The sequence below is a fragment of the Vanacampus margaritifer genome, chromosome 15 (genome assembly GCF_051991255.1).
Source record: "Vanacampus margaritifer isolate UIUO_Vmar chromosome 15, RoL_Vmar_1.0, whole genome shotgun sequence".
Classification (NCBI taxonomy): domain Eukaryota; kingdom Metazoa; phylum Chordata; class Actinopteri; order Syngnathiformes; family Syngnathidae; genus Vanacampus; species Vanacampus margaritifer.
The window spans coordinates 17,233,779-17,254,237 of record NC_135446.1 but is presented as its reverse complement, the minus strand read 5'-3'; the positions used below and the strand labels follow the sequence as shown (position 1 = coordinate 17,254,237).

General features: G+C 42.0%; 5 protein-coding genes across 5 annotated transcripts; all 5 read left to right on the top strand.

Annotated features, from left to right (window-relative positions):
- Nucleotides 1-483: 483 nt before the first annotated feature.
- Nucleotides 484-3,882, top strand: LOC144034528 (cornifelin homolog B-like). The gene is made up of 4 exons (XM_077543348.1): nt 484-545; nt 1,087-1,208; nt 1,290-1,444; nt 3,706-3,882. Exons 2-4 carry the CDS (start codon nt 1,106-1,108, stop codon nt 3,880-3,882), a joined length of 435 nt encoding a protein of 144 aa, XP_077399474.1. The 5' UTR covers nt 484-545; nt 1,087-1,105.
- A 671-nt stretch (nt 3,883-4,553) lies between these two features.
- Nucleotides 4,554-7,872, top strand: ponzr4 (plac8 onzin related protein 4). Its single transcript, XM_077543349.1, has 4 exons — nt 4,554-4,700; nt 4,830-4,988; nt 5,209-5,363; nt 7,466-7,872. The coding sequence occupies exons 2-4, from the start codon at nt 4,880-4,882 to the stop codon at nt 7,583-7,585; spliced, it is 384 nt and encodes a 127-aa protein (XP_077399475.1). The 5' UTR covers nt 4,554-4,700; nt 4,830-4,879; the 3' UTR covers nt 7,586-7,872.
- Nucleotides 7,873-9,222: 1,350 nt separating this feature from the next.
- ugt5g1 (UDP glucuronosyltransferase 5 family, polypeptide G1) lies at nt 9,223-12,024 on the top strand. The gene is made up of 2 exons (XM_077543343.1): nt 9,223-9,370; nt 10,435-12,024. The coding sequence occupies exon 2, from the start codon at nt 10,438-10,440 to the stop codon at nt 12,022-12,024; it is 1,587 nt and encodes a 528-aa protein (XP_077399469.1). The 5' UTR covers nt 9,223-9,370; nt 10,435-10,437.
- A 929-nt stretch (nt 12,025-12,953) lies between these two features.
- Nucleotides 12,954-16,888, top strand: LOC144034527 (G-protein coupled receptor 4). Its single transcript, XM_077543346.1, has 2 exons — nt 12,954-13,543; nt 14,902-16,888. Exons 1-2 carry the CDS (start codon nt 12,963-12,965, stop codon nt 15,302-15,304), a joined length of 984 nt encoding a protein of 327 aa, XP_077399472.1. The 5' UTR covers nt 12,954-12,962; the 3' UTR covers nt 15,305-16,888.
- Nucleotides 16,889-17,048: 160 nt separating this feature from the next.
- On the top strand, nt 17,049-19,934 carry LOC144034526 (uncharacterized). Its single transcript, XM_077543345.1, has 6 exons — nt 17,049-17,206; nt 17,288-17,611; nt 18,915-19,238; nt 19,311-19,430; nt 19,507-19,553; nt 19,622-19,934. Exons 1-6 carry the CDS (start codon nt 17,164-17,166, stop codon nt 19,745-19,747), a joined length of 984 nt encoding a protein of 327 aa, XP_077399471.1. The 5' UTR covers nt 17,049-17,163; the 3' UTR covers nt 19,748-19,934.
- The last annotated feature ends 525 nt before the right edge of the window (nt 19,935-20,459 follow it).

Sequence of the window (20,459 nt, the reverse complement as noted above, 5' to 3'; positions counted from 1 at the left end):
TTTGGTTGAACATTTGCAGGGATGGTCTAAAAAAAAAAAAAAGATTCCGTAATACAGAAGCATGGAAGTGCATGCCAATGTGGAGTAAAAAAAAATTACTTACTCGCAAATAAGTTCAAACTGCTTTAAATTGTCCCCCCAAAAAATTTGAATTTAAGTTTTAAGTGGGCATAAATAGAGATTCCTAAAGCCCACTTGAAACTCTGACATAAGAAGGATTACCCTGATATTTTTTATTTTATGGACATTTAAGGCGTTTCCTATCATTAGATGATCTCCATAGAGAATAGCTTACCGTTGTTTAACATTAGAAAAACAAGAACAAGCATCATCAAAACCGATTTTTCTGACATTTTTTTGTAGACTTTTTATGTTTTTCAACTTCACAAGAAACAAGTGATAAAGTGTTTGTGTCAGCAAAATCACACGGGAACGGGACGTGTTTACTCCAAAACAGTGTCAAGTCGTGTTGACACCAAAACACTGTGTTGAAAAGAACCAAGCACAAAAAGTTGAAGTGGACTTTCAAGGAGTTTGCAAGTCAGGTAAGTTGTGTTTTTTTTTCTTCTTCATTAAACATCCACTTTAATTGCTTTGTCTTCACCAAAAGATCACTGATTGAGGACTCCTGAGCTAAAGACTGACTAAAGTCAGCAAGGTCGTATCCAGTCTACGGAGTTGCCAAAGCTACGATGTTACTGGAGGACTAACAAAAGGAAGTGCTTTAATGTTAATGAGTAAAAAAAAATAGTTAGCGTGTGCGCAAAGTGGTGGTTTGCTGAGTCATTGGGGACTGACTAACAGCATCAATTTGTGAAAAAGGATCAAATGTATCCCATTGTTGACATTTTGACACCAGCCATTATCTTCTGTGAAAAATGACTCGTGAGTCTTCTTCGTTGTCGACTGCATAACTGTATTATACTGCCCCCATTGGCCAAGGTGGGCACTTCAGTAAGGTCAGCACAATGAATTGAATTGAAGCATTAAATCCTGATGCGCAAACTGTTTTATAAAGTAGAATGTTTCCTTATTCTAGAAATAATTACAAACATTTGTATTTTTTTTTTTTTTGTGTGTGATTAGGCTGGGCATTATTTTTGAGATGTCTCGTCATGTGATCGTGGCCCAGCCGCAAAGGAGGCGCATCCAGGAGGGGGCTCAATGGAGCACAGGCTTGTGTGCTTGCCATCAAGACGTGGGAGACTGTAGGTGTACCCGGTGGGGGGGGGGGGGGGGGGGGTCTGATGACATCATATGTGATGACCTCATCGGATTTGTTTGTGCAGGCTGCTTTGCCCTGTGCTGCCTCCCGGTGTTCACCTGCAAAGTGGCGAGGAAGGCGGGCGTGTGTCCCCTTCTGCCACTGCTGGACTGTCTTGGGTGCGTGCCCCCGGCCTCCCTCGCGGTGAGAGCCTCTGTCAGGGAAAGATACGGCATACAGGTACGCCCAGTAGACAGCCAGGGGCTAGGCGCTTACCTGGCTGGTTTAGAGTGCCTCATTGTCTCTCTCTCTCTTTTTTGATCATTCAATTTTGCAGGGTTCTCAACAACACTACATTTAGAGGACATATTTCAGGGACTACCTTTCCAGTGTTAACATTAACATAAAGCTTGACTTGACAGGGGCTATGCACTTACCTGGCCACTTTAGAGCGCCTCATTGTCCCTCTTTTTTTTTCTTTTTAGAAGACATATTTCTGGGACTACCTTTCCAGTGTTAACATTAACATAAAGCTCGACTTGACAGCCACTTTGTGAATAGGGGCTATGCACTTACCTGGCCACTTTAGAGCGCCTCATTGTCTCTCTTTTTTTTTTCTTTTTATGATTCAATTTTGCAGGGTTCTCAACAACACTCTATTTAGAGGACATATATTTGGGACTACCTTTGCAGTGTTAACATTAATATAAAGCTCGACTTGACAGCCACTTTGTAAATAGGGGCTATGCACTTACATGGCCACTTTAGAGTGCCTCATTGTCCCTCTTTTTTTTCTTTTTAGAAGACATATTTCTGGGACTACCTTTCCAGTGTTAACATTAACATAAAGCTCAACTTGACAGCCACTTTGTGAATAGGGGCTATGCACTTACCTGGCCACTTTAGAGCGCCTCATTGTCTCTCTTTTTTTTTTCTTTTTATGATTCAATTTTGCAGGGTTCTCAACAACACTCCATTTAGAGGACATATTTTTGGGACTACCTTTGCAGTGTTAACATTAATATAAAGTTCAACTTGACAGCCACTTTGTAAATAGGGGCTATGCACTTACCTGGCCACTTTAGAGTGCCTCATTGTCCCTCTTTTTTTTCTTTTTAGAAGACATATTTCTGGGACTACCTTTCCAGTGTTAACATTAACATAAAGCTCGACTTGACAGCCACTTTGTGAATAGGGGCTATGCACTTACCTGGCCACTTTAGAGCGCCTCATTGTCTCTCTCTTTTTTTTTATTTATGATTCAATTTTGCAGGGTTCTCAACAACACTCCATTTAGAGGACATATTTTTGGGACTACCTTTGCAGTGTTAACATTAATATAAATTTCGACTTGACAGCCACTTTGTAAATAGGGGCTATGCACTTACCTGGCCACTTTAGAGTGCCTCATTGTCCCTCTTTTTTTCTTTTTAGAAGACATATTTCTGGGACTACCTTTCCAGTGTTAACATTAACATAAAGCTCGACTTGACAGCCACTTTGTGAATAGGGGCTATGCACTTACCTGGCCACTTTAGAGTGCCTCATTGTCCCTCTTTTTTTTCTTTTTAGAAGACATATTTCTGGGACTACCTTTCCAGTGTTAACATTAACATAAAGCTCGACTTGACAGCCACTTTGTGAATAGGGGCTATGCACTTACCTGGCCACTTTAGAGCGCCTCATTGTCTCTCCTTTTTTTTATGATTTAATTTTGCAGGGTTCTCAACAACACTCCATTTAGAGGACATATTTCTGGGACTACCTTTCCAGTGTTAACATTAACATAAAGCTCAACTTGACAGCCACTTTGTGAATAGGGGCTATGCACTTACCTGGCCACTTTAGAGCGCCTCATTGTCTTTCTTTTTTTTTTTTTAATGATTTAATTTTGCAGGGTTCTCAACAACACTCAAATTTAGAAGACATATTTCAGAGACTACCTTTCCAGTCTTGATATTACCCACATGGAACAATAGTACCCACATCAGCATGTTCCACCCTAAGCAGCCCAACTACATAAATTATGATTGAAATCTGAGACCTTGGTAATACTAAAAGGCATTACGGTGACTTTTGGAGACTGCATGGGTAAGTATTGAAAAACAAAGATCCAGGTGGGGGCGGCTGTTACTGTAGTTGGAGCACTGCCATGAAAGAAGGAGGTGGTTGGTAATGTTGGCTCCTCCGGAGGCGGAGTGGGCCGCGGAGCAAGCGCTCAGATTGCGCAAAACTGAGATTTCTTTTCAAAAACATTTTCCAGTGTGAAATGCAGCCAACTTAATGACAACGATTCAGGTGTGTACTCCACTGTAGAATTTCATCTACTTGAAGCGTGTTACTCCTTTGCATCGTTTAGCTCCCCTTCTTTCGTCAGTGGAGACTCTTCCAACCATTTTGTGTGATGATTTTCGAATGTTGGCAGCACGGTATGGAGTTGTGAGTGTATGTAAAAAAATGTTCACCTTTGGTTGGAGCTTCCCACTCGTGCTCTCTTCCAGGGGAGTGTGTGGGGTGACTGCCTGTACGGATGCTGCTGCTACCCGCTATCTTGGCTCCAGATCTCCAGAGAGCTGAAAAGAAGAGCTGCAGCTCACGCCTCCTCCTCTTCGTCCTCCTCCTCTACCTCGGACGAATACGCAGCATTGACTCGCCTGCAGGGGGCGCACTTGGTCTGACCCACGGGGCCTGGCTATCTTGACGAGGCAGTTTTGTTCCAAGTTACACCCCAAAAAAGTCAACACTGATGAATTATGATGAATTCGTCTCGATGTAATCACAAATATACTGAAATTGGAATGCCAGTTTAATACAGTTTATGATTAGATTTTTATATTTCTGCATAAATTTAGTACGTTATTGACATAATCGGATAAAAAAGGATAGAACTGCCTGTTTGCTGTCCGACAGGTTGTATTGAAAATGTTTACATAGTACAAAAGTCGTGTGCCACCATGAAATTTATTGTGTTTCTTTATAAATATAATACAATGAAAAACACAAATGTTTCCCTTTTTTAATGCTCAATGGAATTGAACCCAAATGAATGTAACTATGTGTCCAGAAGTTAAAAATAATTGTTGTGAAAAAAAATGTTAGCCATGGATTTTTAAAGGTATATTTACAAATCTAAATTAAAAACAAAAAATAATATATCGCTTGATTGAAGTCATCAAAATGTCAGCAGAAGTCTCTGATCCTGAACTAAAATATTGCAATAAAAACAATGAGGCCAGCTACAAAAAAAACACACACACACACACACACACATGTTGCAATGCATTAGGCATGTGCGTACAACAGGACAGCACTGAACATTCATTTTTTTTGCATCACGATGATCTAATCTAATCAGTCACTGTCGAATTTCGTTGTCGCACGCTATTGGACCGGCCCGACTAGTTCGTGCGACCAGGCCGTACGGCTATAAAATGGAGGCTCGTGCATCACTCACTGACTGTCTCTTCTGACCGGATCATAAACGAGTTCCACTCATGTAAGTATGTCCTGTTTGTCATCTTTTTTGAATGTTTGCATACGCATGACGTCTTCAGTCATGTTTTTGCCTTTTGATTAATGGCTTGGTTCATTTCATGATTGTGGACGTCTGTTTGGCCTTCCTCAGCTTTGACTCCCATATTTCATCACACCCCCCCCCCCTCCGAAACCGCAGCGATGTCTCATCAGTTGAACCAACCCAAGCCCTTCACCTTAACCACCATGACCAGCCTGAACAACCAGTGGAGCTCGGACATCTGCGACTGCTTCGACGACCTGCCCCAATGTGAGCAAGCTTTCTCCTGTGCTACAGCAATTTCCATGCCAGGGTGCAAATGATGGCTAGACATGATTTAGTGTGAGGGAAATGCTATCAGAAGCTTCATATTGGAGATGAGGCGTTGCACGGAGGGTTAAGGGACGGTTAGTTCAGCTGCACTTGATGTTTTATGTGATAACGTCACGACGTGATGCGGGTACGGCATTCCAATATTCCCTCTTTGCAGGTTGTTTCGCCTGCTGGTGCCTTCCGTGCTTCACGTGTAAAACGTCGCACGACGCCGGCGAGTGCCTTTGTCTGCCGTTGCTGGACGCCTTTGGGGTCATCCCACCCATGACCACCGCCCTCAGGGTGTCCGTACGCCAGCGCTATGGCATACAGGTACACAAAATGGGAAAAATTGATAATTGGATTGTTCCACCTCACTGATAGAGATGTACAGTGGATTTAAAAATAAAAAAAAAGTCTACACACCCCTGTTCAAATACAAGGTTTTTATGACAAGCTGACTTGCTATTTTGAACTGTTCATAATTCCTTTCCACTTGTGTCTCAGTTCTAGCTGAAAAGAAAAACAGACCTAAATATGCCTTTTGGAATTGTGATCCTTGGTTTCATCAGAACAGGACGCATTTACCTACATAAGTTTGGGAGATGTTAAAAATCTGATGAAAGCATGCATGAACCTTTTGTTCTTCATTCCAAAGGGCACAAACATAACACTGCTCATCACCAAAATATTTTTTTTCCAGCTGGAACAGACTTATGAACAATTCAAAATAACAATCAGTGTTTTTCTATATTCCAATTATGAGAGGGTGTGCATACTTTTGCAAACCCAGTTATTTTAATTTTTGAAAAATGTATTTTGAAAAATGAATGAATTATAGTGGTAATAGATCACGTTAATGATGGGAAACATATTTTTGTTCAGATTTATTTTATTTATTTTTTTAAACCTAGCATTCAAACAGGGTTGTGTAGACTTTTTATATCCACATGAACCGACCAATAAATGCCCTGATTGGTGCACTATATTCCAATTATGAGAGGGTGTGCATACTTTTGCAAACCCAGTTATTTAAATTTTTGAAAAATGTATTTTGAAAAATAAATGAATTATAGTGGTAATAGATCACGTTAATGTTGGGAAACATATTTTTGTTCAGATTTTTATTTTTATTTTTTTTAAACCTAGCATTCAAACAGGGTTGTGTAGACTTTTTATATCCACATGAACCGACCAATAAATGCCCTGATTGGTGCACTATATTCCAATTATGAGAGGGTGTGCATACTTTTGCAAACCCAGTTATTTAAATTTTTGAAAAATGTATTTTGAAAAATGAATGAATTATAGTGGTAATAGATCACGTTAATGATGGGAAACATATTTTTGTTCAGATTATTATTATTTATTTTTTAAACCTAGCATTCAAACAGGGTTGTGTAGACTTTTTACATCCACATGAACCGACCAATAAATGCCCTGATTGGTGCACTATATTCCAATTATGAGAGGGTGTGCATACTTTTGCAAACCCAGTTATTTAAATTTTTGAAAAATGTATTTTGAAAAATGAATGAATTATAGTGGTAATAGATCACGTTAATGATGGGAAACATATTTTTGTTCAGATTTTTTTTATTATTTTTTTTAAACCTAGCATTCAAACAGGGTTGTGTAGACTTTTTATATCCACATGAACCGACCAATAAATGCCCTGATTGGTGCACTATATTCCAATTATGAGAGGGTGTGCATACTTTTGCAAACCCAGTTATTTAAATTTTTGAAAGTTATTTAAATTTTTGAAAAATGTATTTTGAAAAATGAATGAATTATAGTGGTAATAGATCACGTTAATGATGGGAAACATATTTTTGTTCAGATTTTTTATTTTTATTTTTTAAACCTAGCATTCAAACAGGGTTGTGTAGACTTTTTATATCCACATGAACCAACCAATAAATGCCCTGATTGGTGCACTATATTCCAATTATGAGAGGGTGTGCATACTTTTGCAAACCCAGTTATTTAAATTTTTGAAAAATGTATTTTGAAAAATGAATGAATTATAGTGGTAATAGATCACGTTAATGATGGGAAACATATTTTTGTTCAGATTTTTTATTTTTATTTTTTAAACCTAGCATTCAAACAGGGTTGTGTAGACTTTTTATATCCACATGAACCAACCAATAAATGCCCTGATTGGTGCACTATATTCCAATTATGAGAGGGTGTGCATACTTTTGCAAACCCAGTTATTTAAATTCTGGAAAAATGTTTTTTGAAAAATGAATAAATTATAGTGGTAATAGATCACGTTAATGATGGGAAACATATTTTTGTTCCGATTTTTATTATTTTTTCAAACCTAGCATTTTAACAGGGTTGTGTAGACTTTTTATATCCACATGAACCGACCAACAAATGCCCTGCTTCAATTCGAATGAGTCTTGTATGCATTCTGTCCACAGGGTACAGTTTGCCACGACTGCATCTACGCTTGCTGCTGCGGTCCGTGCACCTGGTGCCAAATATCTCGCGAAATCCAAGCCCGAAAAAATCCCATCACATTCGTCAATATGGCGCCCTGAGAAACCTTCTTCACCCCTTTGCGTCATCGCTGAAGCTGAGAGCAACATTCTGGGACTTTGTGTCTTGTTCAGACGTCAAGGCGCTGATATCCGATCTGGTCCGAGGACGTCGCCACTCGTGGAATGTCGCCAAACAGCTGATTAAACTTCTACATTCGTCACCTCATGTCACTAATTTATGATGATATCATAATTAAGTTTGTCAAATAATTCCACCTAAACTGCTCCTGTATTAGTATGGTGATAGAATTAAAAAAATAAATAAAATAAAATGTTTTTAAATTCAAGTGAGAAGTCTTTTCACAGCGTGCGCGAAACTTTCCAAAGCTGTCTCCAGTGATTTACACGAACGCCGAGCTTCGTGTGAAATCCCTGCAAAATGACTGCACCATAAAACGCCGCTGAGAAAACAAACAAAAGCGGCTGTCGGACGAGTACACTGGGAATCAAATGTGCCGCGATCACGAGTTGCGGGGACAATTGCAGGAAGGAAGCCTTCGTAAGGCCAGCGAGCGTCCCGAGAGTTTTTATCCGCGTTTGGCTTCCAGATGGACCTTGAGAAGGTGCAAATAAATGTGATTATTATTATTGTTCTTCCTCTATTCAGGTCTTTGGTTACTTCACTGGAGCACGTGATTTTCCCTGTGCTTTGTGTGACCTTGGCGTCACTGCCCTTCCCGTCACACTCTCTCCTGGGTTGATTAAGGACTCAAGAAACTGCAAGGAATTTTCCAGAAACTCAACCTCAACATCTTGCTTCAATTTATGTTAAATAGGATTAAGCACACACCACCTGTTAAAATGTTTTGATGTTCTAGTAGGCTTACGATACTAGGATACTTTCAGATGAAGGTTACTGTCAATCACGTTTATTTTCTGCCACTACATAGCCTCTGCTACTTTAATGCTAACATACAATGGGAAACTCCATTAGGGGGGCTAACAATTAGCTTCAATGTGGCAGTGTCAACCAAAGTCAACCCCCCCCAAAAAATCTTGACAATAATATGTTCTAAGCAGCCCCACTAGTCTAAATACAGTATTCTGGTTAATATCGTGCTAGTGAAATATGAGTTGAGCAATATCATCAATATCAGAAGGAGGCCATTTTGCCACTTGCTGTCCAGTGAAAATGACATCACAGTTGCTCAGGTCTCAGGTAACAACCAATCACAGCTCAGCTTCAGGAAACAGGTGAGCTACGATTGGTCGTTGCCTGAGCCCTGAGAAACTGTGATGTCATCTTCAGTCGACTGCAAGTGGCAAAATGGCTGCCCCCTTTGCCATGGCCTGAGGAGGTCTATATCATATTTACTGGCACTAAACAACTATGAGAAGGATGGTAGGAACACTGCCACACAAAAAACTACAAATGTGCTTTATGGCATATGTCATTTCCTCTTTTCCCCATTCGTTACAAAGTCGAAAAACAATTTGACTGGCGTGAGCTCAAAAACGACACAATGCGCTTGTCCTCATGGGAAATGTGGTCTTCCTTCAGGCATAACATTACCGCTTTTGTCCATATGGCGTCGCCATAATCAACATAAACTGAAGGTTGCTTAGTGTTGCTTTAAGGAGTGTGACAAAAAATTGGTCTGCCTACAATGATTTGCATTTCAGTCTGTGCTTCAGAAATTACTTCCTGGCTTGAACGTTTCGCCACACGATCATTAACTCAAAGTTGGACTCTGACCCGACCGGCAGCTGGTTTATTCAGTGCCACAGAGAATCACAGCGTTAGCAGGCAAATTTGTGGATTTTAAAACAACAAACACAACTGAGGTGAGCTAATTAACAGTTTGCACTATTTATCCGCTTGTCACCATTATTATATGAGGATTTAAATATTCGGAAAGAATAAAAGGGAGGGACCTTTGGAGGGTCAAGTGCTCAGAGTTAGGAGGGTTACTTTTCAAATGTAATCCATTACAGTTACAAGTTACCTGCTAAAAAATGCAGTTAGTAATGTAATCCAAGTACCATAATAATAAAGTAATGTAACTGGATTACTTTTGGATTACTCCAATATTGAGTATGCTCATGAAGAAAAAAATAATAATAATAAAAAAAATAGATCACCACAATATATGCCATTTGCTGCTTTCGAACTGTCACTGAAAGCAACCACACCTCACAGTTAGTTAGTTAGTTAGATAGATAGATAGATAGATAGATAGATAGATAGATAGATAGATAGATAGATAGATAGATAGATAGATAGATAGATAGATAGATAGATAGATAGATAGATAGATAGATAGGAAGATTTGTTTGGAAGGTGTAACTCGCATTATGGTTGTAGGCTAGCGGGCTAGCTAGCAAGAAGCTACAGCGCGTAGCATGCCGCTGGACTCTCAGCTCAAACTTTCGCTCCGAGTAAGTTCCAGTGAATACCGTTCGCCATTTCCTCCTCCCGTCCGTGAAGCTTTGGTGGAGGACACGACTAGTCAGTTTGTTCGTTCCCACCTCCCCGACATGTAGCAACGCTCTCTCACACACAGTCCTCTCTCTCTGTCTCTCTCTCTTTCTCGCCCTCTTTCACACTCTCTCTCATCGTAGAAAATGTAATCCCTCGAAGTAATCCCCATTTTTTAAAAATATACCTATAATCTGATTACATGTTTTTTCCTGTAACTGTAATGGAATACAGTTATTTTTTATTTTTTTTTGTAATCCGATTACGTAACGGCGGTACATGTATTCCGTTACTCCCCAAGCCTGTACATACATACATACTAGCGTCTGCATGTATCCATACATGTATATATGCACATAGTAGTTGTGATTTAACGACTTGAAATAAAGTCAACATAACACTTCCTCATGCCACTTATCGTCTCTCCCAGGAAATGCCCAAGGTCCTGGCAGCGCTCCTTGCCTCATTGGGCTTCCTGTGGCTATGGCCGGCTGGATGCGACAGCAGCAGGATCCTGGTGGTGCCGGTGGACGGCAGCCACTGGCTCAACATGGCGGTGATCCTGAAAGAACTACACTCCCGAGGCCACCAGCTCACGGTGCTGCATTCCCCCAACAGCTGGTACATCCCGACCAATGCCTCCTTTTACACTTCTATCACCGCCACCATGTTCGAGGACGGCACCAAAAAGGACCATTACAATAAAATCCTCACAGATGTTATTGAGGTCCGCAAGTCCGCCGTTTTTTTGAGGACCTTCTACCAGCAGCGCTTACTCACAAACATGTTGGCGATGGGTCATAGGATACTCGCCGAAGCAGCCGCGGCAATGATTGACAACCCGGTTTTCATGAAGAAGCTACGAGAGGCCAAGTTTGATCTGATGTTAACCGACCCGGGCTTGACGGTGGGGGTGCTTCTCGGGAATTACCTCAAGCTGCCGATGGTTTTCAACGTACGATGGATGAACAATGGCGAGACCCACTCTGCCATCGCCCCCTCCCCACTCTCTTACGTCCCTGTGTCAGGAAGTGAGCTCCACGACCAGATGGATTTTCAGGGACGGCTTAAGAACACGCTACATTACATTTACAGCCTCATCGAATTCCACTTTTACATCAACCCAGCCTACGCAGATCTCTTCCAGCGCCACTTTCCTCCCAAAACAGACTTGCTGACCTTGGAGCACGCGGCGGATATCTGGTTGGTGAGGTCAGACTTTGTCTTCGAGCTCCCGCGGCCGACCATGCCCAACGTGGTCTACATCGGGGGCTTCCAGTGCCAGACGGCCCGGCCCTTGCCTCCCGATCTGGAAGCCTTCGCGGAGAGCTCAGGAGAGCACGGGCTGGTGGTGATGACTTTGGGAACGCTGGTGTCCGCCCTGCCCCGTGAGGTCACCGAGGCCATCGCGGCGGCCTTCGCTCAGCTCCCCCAGAAGGTGATCTGGAGGATCAAGGGAGAAAAGCCTTCATCCTTGGGCAACAACACCCTGCTGGTGGATTGGTTGCCTCAGAAAGACCTCTTGGGACACCCCAAAACCCGTGCGTTTGTCGCTCACGGGGGCACCAACGGGATGTACGAGGCCATCTACCACGGCGTTCCAGTCCTCGGCTTGCCGTTGCTCTTCGACCAGTTTGACAATCTTCTCCGGTTGAAGGTGCGCGGGGCAGCCCGGGTGGTGGAGGTCAACTCGCTCACCAAGGAAGGCTTCCTGGAGGCTCTCAAGGATATTCTGGAGACTCCAAGCTACCGCGATAACATGCGGCGACTCTCTCGCCTCCATCATGATCGGCCGACGCCTCCTTTGGAAACCGCCGTCTACTGGATCGAGTACGTCACCAGGCACAAGGGAGCGTCGCATCTGCGGCCGGTTGCTTACAGTCTCACCTGGTACTCCTACTTTTGCGTGGACGTGTTTCTTCTCATCTCCGGTGTTGTTGGAGTTTTTGTGTGGGCGGCCATTTTTATCTGTAAGGCCGTCTGCTGTCGGAGGTTCGGGAGAAAGATGAAACGGGAATGAAATGTTCTCTGGTTGACTGAGGGCGCTTTGTTGCCAAAATACATGACCACTGAACTCATAATTAGCGCAGCCTGGGAATCAAAGGGTACAAAAGGTGGCCAGGTCAAGCTCGTTTGTGTGTGGTGGGAGTGTCTTGGGTTGGTTCGTTAGTCATTATGTAGTATGCATGTATGTTTTTTTTTTATTATCAATAAATCAGTCTGGTGATATTTTTCAAGGGGAACAAAATAAAGGATTGGATACGAACAAGCTTTCCCTTTTTTAAAAATACTTCCTGAAGCCAATTGTCTCCAGCAGCCATTCTTTCCCCAAGACAATTCCAATTGTGTTTTCCCTCCCAGTTGTGCCGGAGCAAAGTACATAACACTTAACGACATGGAATCCTTGACATTGCAAATCTTGGTCTGATTTCCGCAATATTGTAAAACCTGTACGTGAAAGGTCGTTTCTCCTGTGAGGTCTTTTTGAGCTGTACGTCCATATCAGAATCATCTCTTCTATTTTGTACTAATTACAGCCATGGTCTGATAAAGCCAATTTAAAAAAAATAAAATAAAAAATAGCAACAAATAATACGAATCCATAATGTATCACACCACAAAGTGTTAATTATTGCGGATTTGCAGCGTGACCGCATCATCTGTATGTTTTTGTTCAAGCCCGAAAGGCGTTCTCTTGTCTCAGGATGTTGCCCTTAAAACCCAAGAAGTTGGCTTCCTGTGGAGGAAACGATCAAAGAATGGACAAAAGTCGGTCCAGACGCTGCGTTCCCAGCACTTGTTGAGCGCGGGCCCGTCAGCAACAAGGTCGAGATGAAGTAGCAGTACGCTTTTGGTTCTTTCTCTCCGTGCTGCCGGTGTTATTTGTGCCCTTAGCTTGGCTTTTTCCACGTCTTGAATGGCTAGCTGCGCATCACGCCAAGGCGTCCGGCGTTCGACATGTCCAATGACAGCTGCGGTCTCCCCCTGGACACGGACATACTGGGTCTGACTTGCATTTACGGCCTGGTCTTCACTGTGGGCCTGCCCTGTAACCTGCTGTCCCTGTGGGGGTTGTACCACCTGGGCCGATCCGGTAGCGGTGGCTGCCAGCTGGTCTACATCCTCAACTTGCTTCTGTCCGACCTCCTGCAGCTGCTCACCTTGCCCCTGTGGATCCTGTACCTCCAGGGTGCCCACCGCTGGCCCTACGGTGGGCTCACCTGCGAGCTGGTGGGCTACGTCTTTTACGTCAATGTCTACGCCAGTGTCATGTTCCTGTGCCTGATAGCGTTGGACCGCTGCCTGGCCATCGTGTTCCCGCTGAGCAGCCGCAGGGTGAGGACGATCCGGGTGGCTGCCGTGTCGGGCTTGGCGGTGTGGACGCTCACTTTTCTCTTCTGCCTTTTCGGACTCTTGCCATCCGTTTTTCACTCGGAGCAACTACTGTGTCTGGAGCAGTATCCTGTCAGCCCCAGATATGCTCACTTCAAGATCGCCACTGTGGCTCTGGGCTTCCTGTTGCCGTGCGCCATACTCGGGTAAGTTACACCGCAAACAGTTCACTCTAAAAAGTTGGGTCAGAAATAACCCAATTATGGGTCCAAAATGGACAGATCCTCTACTTGGGTCAATTTGGGTCATTTTGTATAAAACAACCCAGAAAGTTGGGTCAGATGCTCTACTTGGGTCAATTTGACCCAACTTTTAATTAAAAATTGGGTAATTTTGTATAAAACAACCCAGAACGTTGGGTCAGATCATCCACTACTGGGTCAATTTGACCCAACTTTCGGGGTTGTTTTGCAAAAAAAAAAAAAAAAGAGGACATTTTATATAAAACAAACCATAAAGTTGGGTCAGATCCTCCACTTGGATTAATTTGACTCAACTTTGGTAAAAAATTGGGTCATTTTGTATAAAACAACCCAGAAAGTTGGGTCAGATCCTCTACTTGGGCCAATTTGACCCAACTTTTAATTAAAAAATTGGGTCATTTTGTATAAAACAACCCAGAACGTTGGGTCAGATCCTCCACTACTGGGTCAATTTGACCCAACTTTTGGGGTTGTTTTGCAAAAAAAAATTATAAATAGAGGACATTTTATATAAAACAAACCATAAAGTTGGGTCAGATCTTCCACTTGGATTAATTTGACTCAACTTTGTTCAAAAATTGGGTCATTTTGTAAAAAAACAACCCAGAAAGTTGGGTCAGATCTTCTACTTGGGTCAATTTGACCAACTTTTAATTTAAAAAATTGGGTCATTTTGTATAAAACAACCCAGAAAGTTGGGGCAGATCCTCCACTACTGGGTCAATTTGACCCAACTTTCGGGGTTGTTTTGCAAAAAAAAATTATAAATAGAGGACATTTTATATAAAACAACCCATACAGTTGGGTCAGATCCTCCACTTGGATTCCTTTGACTCAACTTTGGGTCAAAAATTTGTATAAGACAACCCATGGAGTTGGGTCAAATTCACCCAGGTAGACTTTCTGTGTTGTTTCGCAAAAAAAAAAAAAAGCGAAATTTTGTATAATACAAACCAGAATGTTGGGTCAAATTGACCCAGTAGTGGAGCTGACTTTCTCGGATGTATTATACAAAAGTTTCCATGTTTTTTTTTTAAATATATAATTACCTTTTTTTTTTTTTTTTTGCAAAACAACCCAACAATTTGGGTCAAATTGACCCAGTAGTGGAGCTGATCCAACTTTTTGTGTTGTTTTATACATAGATAACTGTTTTGTTTTTTGCCTAACAACCCAGAAAGTTGGGTCAGATTGACCCATAAAGTAGATCGGTCCATTTTCGATCCATAATTGGGTTACTTCTGACCCAAGATTGTTGCATCCCATAATCAACTATATTAATTCCTTTTTCATAATTTCAGCTACACCTCAGCCCACATCTGGGTCACACTGCGACACTCCCCCTCCCTGTCAGCCCACGAGCGTCGCAAGATCGTGGGCATCCTTGTGGTCATCACGGTCAACTTCATCGCTGTGTTCGGACCCTACCACCTAGTGGGCGGATACAGATTTGTGTCCTTGCTGCAGGCGGACGAGCCGTGCACGCTGGAGCGCTCCATCTTCTTGCTCTACCGCCTGTGCTACGGGCTGACCAGCCTCAACACGATGCTCGATCCCCTCTTCTACATCTTCCTGTGCGCAGACGCCCGGCTGGAGCTGCGAAGGTCGCTGCCTTGCTCCGGTCGAGGTCAAAACGCTGGCAAAGAGGCAGTCGGGAGCACCAGAGCTCATCCGGATGCAGACAAGGAAAGTGGACAAAAATGATCTTTTCAAAGAGACTTTGCATCCAGGGGGAAAAGATTCCAAAGACCCCTTTGAAATCCTGATTTACGTCTTTCATTCTCGAAATAATCGATACTCTCATCAGGACGGAGGGAATCAGTACTTTGTATACAGTACCAGTACTTTTCGATTTGAGACGTATGTGATGATGTCACATTTATGTCAAAGGCTTTTAATTGGCTAAGGTAGGGACAAGTAATGCACTTAAAAAAAAAAAAGAAGTCAACCAAAAAATGTTCTTTACAACAATATTTTCTATGCAGCCCAACTAATCTAAACACGAATGAATAAAGCAGCAAAATCCAGCCGTTTTTTATTCATCTCATGGGGCGGCCATTTTGCCACTTGCTGTCGGCTGACGACTCATCTGTTTTCTGATTCTGTTTATGTTTCGTTCTGAGCTAAGCCATGATTGGTCGTTACTTGAGCCCTGAGCAACTGCGATGTAATTTCGAGTCGACAGCAAGTGACAAAATGGCTGCCTCCTGAGATGGATAAAAACGGGTTGATTTTGTTGCTTAATTCATATTCCACAAACTCAATATTAACTGCCATTGACGGCTCTAGACGTCAAAAATTCATTTTAACTATTTGTTAAAACGACTATGAAAACCTAAAAAAATATATTGTACATTCAGAATAGATATAAAATTTGTGATTAATCGTGAGTTAATTATTGAAGTCATGTGATTAATTACAATGAAAAATGTTATTCACCTGACACGATTAAAAAAAAAAGAAGAAAAGTTTATAAAAAATGAAGGCGATTAAAATTTTAATTGTAATTAACTCTTTGACTGCCAAAAACGTTAAATAACGTTTAGTAAAATCCTATGGAGGAGTGCCAAAGACGTTAAAAGACGTTTGTTTCAAAACAGAGGTGAAACAAACCATTTTCTATTGTTGATTACTCAAAAAGGGAATAAGGTAGAAACAAACTTTTTTTCTGATGAAAGATGAGAGTCCAATCTTTCATTTGGTAGTATGTGTGTTTCCATAGTCCAAACACATAATTTTCTGTGGACCTTGAAAGATCAGTCAAAAGATCAGTCAAAATGCTTAAATCGGCTGGCACCCACGGCATCCCTTTTCTGAAAACGTCTGGCAGTCAAAGAGTTAATCGCATGACTTCACTAGTTAACTCACGATTAATCACAAATTTTATATCTGTTCTAAATGTACAATAAAAATTTTTGAGGTTTTCACACTCTTGTTAACAAAAGTGGAAACAAATATTTAACTAATAGAAATAGTTCAAATTAATTTTTGACGTCTATAGCCCTCAATGGCAGTGAATGAGTTAATCAGAAATGCCGTGTTTAGACTAGTGGGGCTATAGAACATGCTATTGTAAACAAAATGTTTTTGGTTGACTTTAAATCCTGTATTGTAAATTATTTTGATCCAGATCCCCGGGTGTCAGGCCAACTAAATACAATTTTGGCAAAAGTAACAACCATTAGCAATGCTAACGATTAACTTTGTTGCAAATGGAAAATGGACAGCATTATGTTTTGTGTGTACTGAAAAACATTTTGGATGAATAAACGTTGCGTTGCAAGATAATTTCAACTGAGTGTCATGCGGGTCATCACTGGGGTGAACAAGTCAAGTACAACATGACACCAAACAACTCAAATGTCGCGCGAGAGAGAGAGAAAAAAGCACACGAGAGAATTTTAAACATTGTTGCACAAGCTCATACGACACAAATCTCCGCCTTTTGTGACAAGAAGACAATTTTTTTTTTTTTCCACTGGTGGAGGGAGGCGTGTGCTTTTGACCTCAACCCCCTTCTTTGCGGAACCTCCATTAAGGTAGAAGTCTCAACGGCGAACGGGATGTTCAAGCTCTGCATACTCTTGGTCGCTCTTTTGAGAGCCCGTAAGTTATGTCGTTCACAACTTTTTTTATCTCCAGAAAATGAAGCAAAAACTTTGTAACGTCCCTTTGTATGCATTTCAGACGCTAGTGTGCTTTTTGCCAAGCTGGGAGATAACATCAGCCTCCCCTGCTACTTTGACTCGGGCGGTAAATATCTGTGCTGGTACAAGCAGGTCGCGGGCGACAAACCCCAAATAGTGTCGTGCCTTTACGTCTACGGGCAAAACTCCCACGGCCGCCAGATAGCGACGGAGTTCAGCAAGCGGATGACGCTCCACCCCGGGGAAGACTTCTTCCATCTGAACATTTCTAACGTGCAGGTCTCAGACACGGCCATGTACTACTGCGGCCAGAGCATCCTCAACATCATGAGCTTTGAAAGTGGGATCTTTTTGCTTGTGAAAGGTATACCGCCTCTTTTCTTTTATAATAATGACAAAATAATCACCCGGTCAAGTCGAATAGTGCACTGCGTCGGTGGCCATTTTGAAATACAAAAAAAGTAGCATTAAAAACACACCAGGTTTAATAATCGATAGCTCACCACTTAATTTTTTTAGAGGATTTCTCTGAAACGATGTAACTGCTTTTTTTTGGTGCCAAAAATTAGGGATGAGTATGAGTATCGGACAGTTACCAGAACCTAATTTCAGAGGTATCGGTACTCGCGACGGTGGTTGATACTGGTGGCCATTTTACCAATCAGCAATGAGAAATTATAAGAATATATAATTGCCATTAATTTGCTTCAATGCTACGTTGGGATATATCGTTGGGAATTTTTTGTATCGAAAGTACTAGTGGTATCGATACTTGGTATCGGTGACTACTCAAGAGTTGAGTCCTTGTGCTGACTGGCATTGGTTCAAAAAAAAAAAAAACTAATAGTCAGGCGATTAAATTTATAATGGCAATTAATCGCATGACTTCAGTAGTTAACTCATTATTAATCGCAAATGTTATATCTGTTCTAAATGTATTTTTTTTTGGGGGGGGGGTAGTAAATAAAAAAGGCTTTTTACTAAGCAATTAATCATGATTAACTCTTTGACTGCCAGACGTTTTCAGAAACGGGTTGTCCCCAGTGCCAGCCGATTTTAAGCATTTTGACTGATCTTTCAAGGTCCACAGAAAATTATGTGTTTGGACTATGGAAACACACATACTACCAAATGAAAGATTGGACTCTCATCTTTCATCAGAAAATAAAGTTTGTTTCTACCTTATTCCGTTTTTCAGTAATCAACAATAGAAAATGGTTAGTTTCACCTCTGTTTTGAAACAAACGTCTTTTGACGTCTTTGGCACTCCTCCATAGGTTTTTACTAAACGTTATTTAACGTTTTTGGCAGTCAAAGAGTTAATCAAAATTCTAAAATGTGATTAATCTGATTAAAAAATGTAATCGTTTGACAGCTCTAATTATTATTACATTTATTACTGCTAGATGTTGACGTGGCCGTGTCTGCTGCGTTGCGACTGGAATTCCCCCAGTACAGGCTTTCCAATAATCGAGTGTTAAAAAAAAATAGTGGCGTTAAAGCAACTTTAAATTAACTCAAAATTAAAACACTAATTTTGACACCCCTAATTTTCACATTGCCCATTTTATTCTGTACTTTTTGGTGTCAATAATTTTCCAGCTATTTGCGAGCCCTCAAATGACCAAACGTGGCTCCTCGGTGAGTTCATTTCAGTTCTGTTTCAGAATCCAGCCGCCTGTCCGTCATCCAGCATCCAACATCAATCACGGTGCCCCCGGGGGGCTCCGCCACCCTGAGCTGCACCATGCACCCCGGAAGCAGCGACGGGGGGCACACCGTCTACTGGTTCCGAAAGGCCCCGGGCGACTCCCACTTGTTGTACGTCCACTCGGAGAACGGCAGCGGCTGCGCGACGGCGTCAAAGGGGAGTTGCGATTACATGCTGTCCAAGCGGGACGCCGCGCTAACTGACGCCGGGACGTACTACTGCGCCGTGGCCTCCTGTGGGGAGATCGTGTTCGGAAATGGGTCGAGGATGGACATAGGAGGTGGACGCTAAATTTGACCTAGGGAAGTTATTCTGGGGGAGAAAAAAACTTATATTGTGTGTTTTCTCACAGGTGCAAGGAAACACGTGTTAACGTATTGTCTGCTTGCATCTCTGCTCGCGTCCGTCATCGTCAATGTCTTTCTAACGCGTCTCCTTTGCAAAAAGAGCCGGAGAGATGACCGCCTTTCAGGTGATACTTTCGCTTCTTTTCGTTCTTTTACTTGCACAAGGAGGAGAAAAAAAATATCATTTGATTCTATTAACAGGGAAAACGCCACAGCCAGATTCTCCAGAAGATCGTGCGGGCGACGAGGTTGGTCCACTAATTACTTTACGCACCCTCCCGCACACTTTTCATGTCCGAAATGGCGTTTTCTACAGAGCGTGGATGACGACGCTTTGCCGTACGTGGCTCTGGACTTCAAAAAGAGACAGTCCAACAGCAGGAGACACAGAGAGCCGGAGGACAGCCTTTACTCCGGAGTGCGACTCAATAATTTGGATTGATCAACATCGGCGACGTCAAGAATGTAAAAAAAAAACCACACACAAAAAAAACACCGATATATATATATATATATCATGTTGAACATTTTTTGGCCTTCATTGCTAAAAATGGACATTTGCGAAGAGGATTTTATGTATTTTTTGGTGAGGCATTTTGTTTTGAAATAAACAGTGGTTAATGTCTCACATTAAACCCGTGTGGTTCTCCGTCTTGGCCCCCTAACAGGATGTTGATGCGGTTTAGCCTGCTCCATTTTGCAACATTGTTTGCAAGGGTCAAACAAATAACATATGCGGCCCTTTTTTTTTTTTTTTGCGTACAGGAAGTACATTCATTTCAAAGCTTGCTCGGTTGAAGCAGTGGAAAGTTACAACACACCTCTGTGGCCAAAAGTGGCACTCGGGTGGTCAGCTCGCAGCCCTGCCTGACATATTAAAACCACTTCAGATTTTAGGGCACGTTGACACGACGCTGGCCTGTGTGGCCTCACATAATGCACATGGCCAGAAACCACCACATCACGAAAGTTTAAGGATATTGGGTGTAATTTCAGGATGAACCTAAAACGCAACCTATATGTGATCTTGATCTGACTTTAAACATTTGTATGTTCGACTGTTGAACGTTTCAGCACATGCACAGCTTGATTACCTGTAACAACGGGGATGGCAAAATTCACAACTGAAACATTGAACAGAAACGTTTAAGTTC